The sequence below is a fragment of the Pteropus vampyrus genome, unplaced genomic scaffold (assembly GCF_000151845.1).
Source record: "Pteropus vampyrus isolate Shadow unplaced genomic scaffold, Pvam_2.0 Scaffold39, whole genome shotgun sequence".
Taxonomy (NCBI): Eukaryota; Metazoa; Chordata; class Mammalia; order Chiroptera; family Pteropodidae; genus Pteropus; species Pteropus vampyrus.
Genome location: NW_011888820.1, coordinates 324,714 through 327,315, shown reverse-complemented (window position 1 = coordinate 327,315; position 2,602 = coordinate 324,714). Strand labels below are relative to the sequence as shown.

The window sequence follows — 2,602 nt, the reverse complement described above, 5'->3', positions numbered from 1 at the left end:
AGCCCATAACATTTGCTTATGTTTATGTTTTGCTGTTCCCTGGCAGGGAGGTCTTCCTTTCCTTTTTTTCGTCTCACCTATTCATGTCCCTCAGATTTCTCTTCTAGTGATGGTGAACAATTAGAATCCTTAGAAAGGTATGCTTGTAGTCTAATTGCTATATACATATAGATGTGTGAATTTATACGTTCAAAGGAAATTTGTCTTGTTGAAAGTTAAAAACTCTGAAGGATTATTACTGTGCCCTTTCTTTTCATACCTGTACCTGAATCTCCTTTCAGATATGTACTTATTTTGTTTATTATTACAATATTGTTTCCAATTTTGTATTTGTTACTCTTTCAAATGCTGATTCACTATACTCCCACTTTTCTCGAAAGGTGTACTTGAATTGTTTTTCATACCTGTGCTAGTTTATTTAGGAGTGTCAGGTCCTCTCTCCCCTGGGGATCCCAAAACAGTCTTTGGAAAGATGGGTTTGAAGTGGATAATCTTGGGTTATATCATTGTATAATAAAGAACTGGTAAAACAGATGGGTGAGAATGGAAAGTAGTTACCTAGCTTCTGGCTAATGGATGTTCTCATTTTTTTTCCTGTGTGCACATTTTTTTTTAGTAAGCTATGTTTCAAAAAAGAAAAGAAAGGGATTTGGATAGGCCATACTAGTCATGTCGTTTTGTAACTAGCTTTTTTTTCCTTTTTCCTTTAAAATGTGTTTTGAATGACTTTCTAGATCTCATTAGGGCTACGTAACATTTAGTTGTGTAAGTGTACCATTCCCAGACATGCTTATACGTTGCCTACATATAGCTGGGGGATAAGGAGAAGAGGGAGACTTCTATTTTCCATTTCATATACTTCTCTATGATTTGATATAAATACATGTTTGTTTATGTGTGTGTGCATGTGTAACTTTTATAGCTTATTCATACTATATGACCCAAGCAGTTAAGCTTATTAGAATTTATTCAGTGGAAAGGATTATGGATATGCACAGTGATTTAGCTGTGATATCTTAATCATTGTATCGAAAGTGAAAAATTAGAAGCATGTTTCTGAAAACAATTAAATGTTGATACATCCATGTAGTGGAATACCACTGGGAGAAAAATACTGGCAGGGTCTATACAAAATTATTGTAGTGATTATCTTTGAGTTACTTACATTATTTTGTGTGTTTTCTGTAGTTTCTGATTTTCTTACAAAAATATGTATCATGCTAAGAACAAGAAAAAATTGTTTAAATTTCTTACAACTCTATGGAAGAAGATATGACAAAAAATTGTGTAATGTTTCATTGATGTTTTTTGTTATTTACACCAAACTTGGATTTTATATTTATTAAGATAATTATAGGAGAACACAGATTAAAAATTTTAAGTCTAGGGTTGTTATTCAGTAGGTGGAAATTGAAGGCATATAGTTAAAAATTTTAATTTCTAGTGTTTTAGAATTAATATAGTATCTAAAGCCAAAATTGAGTCTTTTAATTTTTCTTTTTTTCATTCTTCTCTTTTATGAACACAATTATACCTCTTTAAATCTCTTTTTTATTATTTATTCTTTTTAAAAAATTGTAGGAACACTTACCATGAGAATCTATCCTTTTAGCAAATTTTAAATGTACAATATAGTTGTTGACTGTAGGTCCAGTGTTGCACTGCAGATCTCTAGAGCTTATTGTTGTCTTGTTTAACTGGAACTTTATGCCCGTTGATTAATAACTGACCATTTCTTCTCCCCAGCCCCTGGTAACCCCATTCCAGTCTATGATTTTATGAATTTGACTATTTTAGATACTTCCTATAAGTGTAATCATTCAATTACTATTTGTCTTTCTATGTCTGGCTTATTTTTCTTAGCATGTCCACAAGGTCCATCCATGTTGTTGCATATTGCAGGAATTATCTTTTCTTATACACATAGCATTATAGATTTAGAAAACTGGACAGTACAGTAATCATTTAAGTCAATACATCATTTTTATTGAGGAAAAACATAGGTGCTTTAAGACAGTATTTTAACGTTGTTTTCTGTTTCATAATTCTTTCAGGCATAGATGTGCCAGAGATCAATGAGGAACGGAGCAAAGTTTATAACAATGCTTTGATAAATTGGCACCATCCAGAAAAGGATAAAGCGGATAGCTATGTCCTCGAATATCGGAAGATTAATAGAGATGAGGAAATGTTGTCTTGGAATGAGGTAGAAGTTTGTGGCACAAGTAAAGTTATTTCAGAACTTGAGAGTAACTGTAACTACGCTTTCAGAGTAAGAGCTTACAAGGGTTCAATCTGTAGTCCTTGCAGCAGAGAATTGATTCTTCATACTCCTCCAGCTCCAGGTATTGTGACTATTGGGAATAGAAACATATAATTAGAAGAGACCTTGATAAAAAAAATAAACTAGTTACTGTCTCTATGTAGACCTACATTGAAACCAGCTCTCGTTTCTAAAAGATTCTAGAAAAGTAATCCTTACCCAGCTAGGATTTAGAAATAGACTGAATACTTGAATTTTCACCATGTAGGCTGAGAATATAGGATTAGATATTTGAAGGAACAGGACTGTTAATTTGGGATTAAAGAGCATAAATGCTGT

General features: G+C 32.6%; 1 protein-coding gene across 1 annotated transcript in view; it reads left to right on the top strand.

Annotated features, from left to right (window-relative positions):
- Positions 1–2,602, top strand: part of TRIM36 (tripartite motif containing 36) — a 32,407-nt gene that overhangs the window by 24,677 nt on the left and 5,128 nt on the right. The window contains exon 7 of the mRNA XM_011358246.2: positions 2,055–2,345. Within this exon, the coding sequence (XP_011356548.1) occupies positions 2,055–2,345 (291 nt within the window). The remainder of the gene's footprint in view (positions 1–2,054; positions 2,346–2,602) is intronic.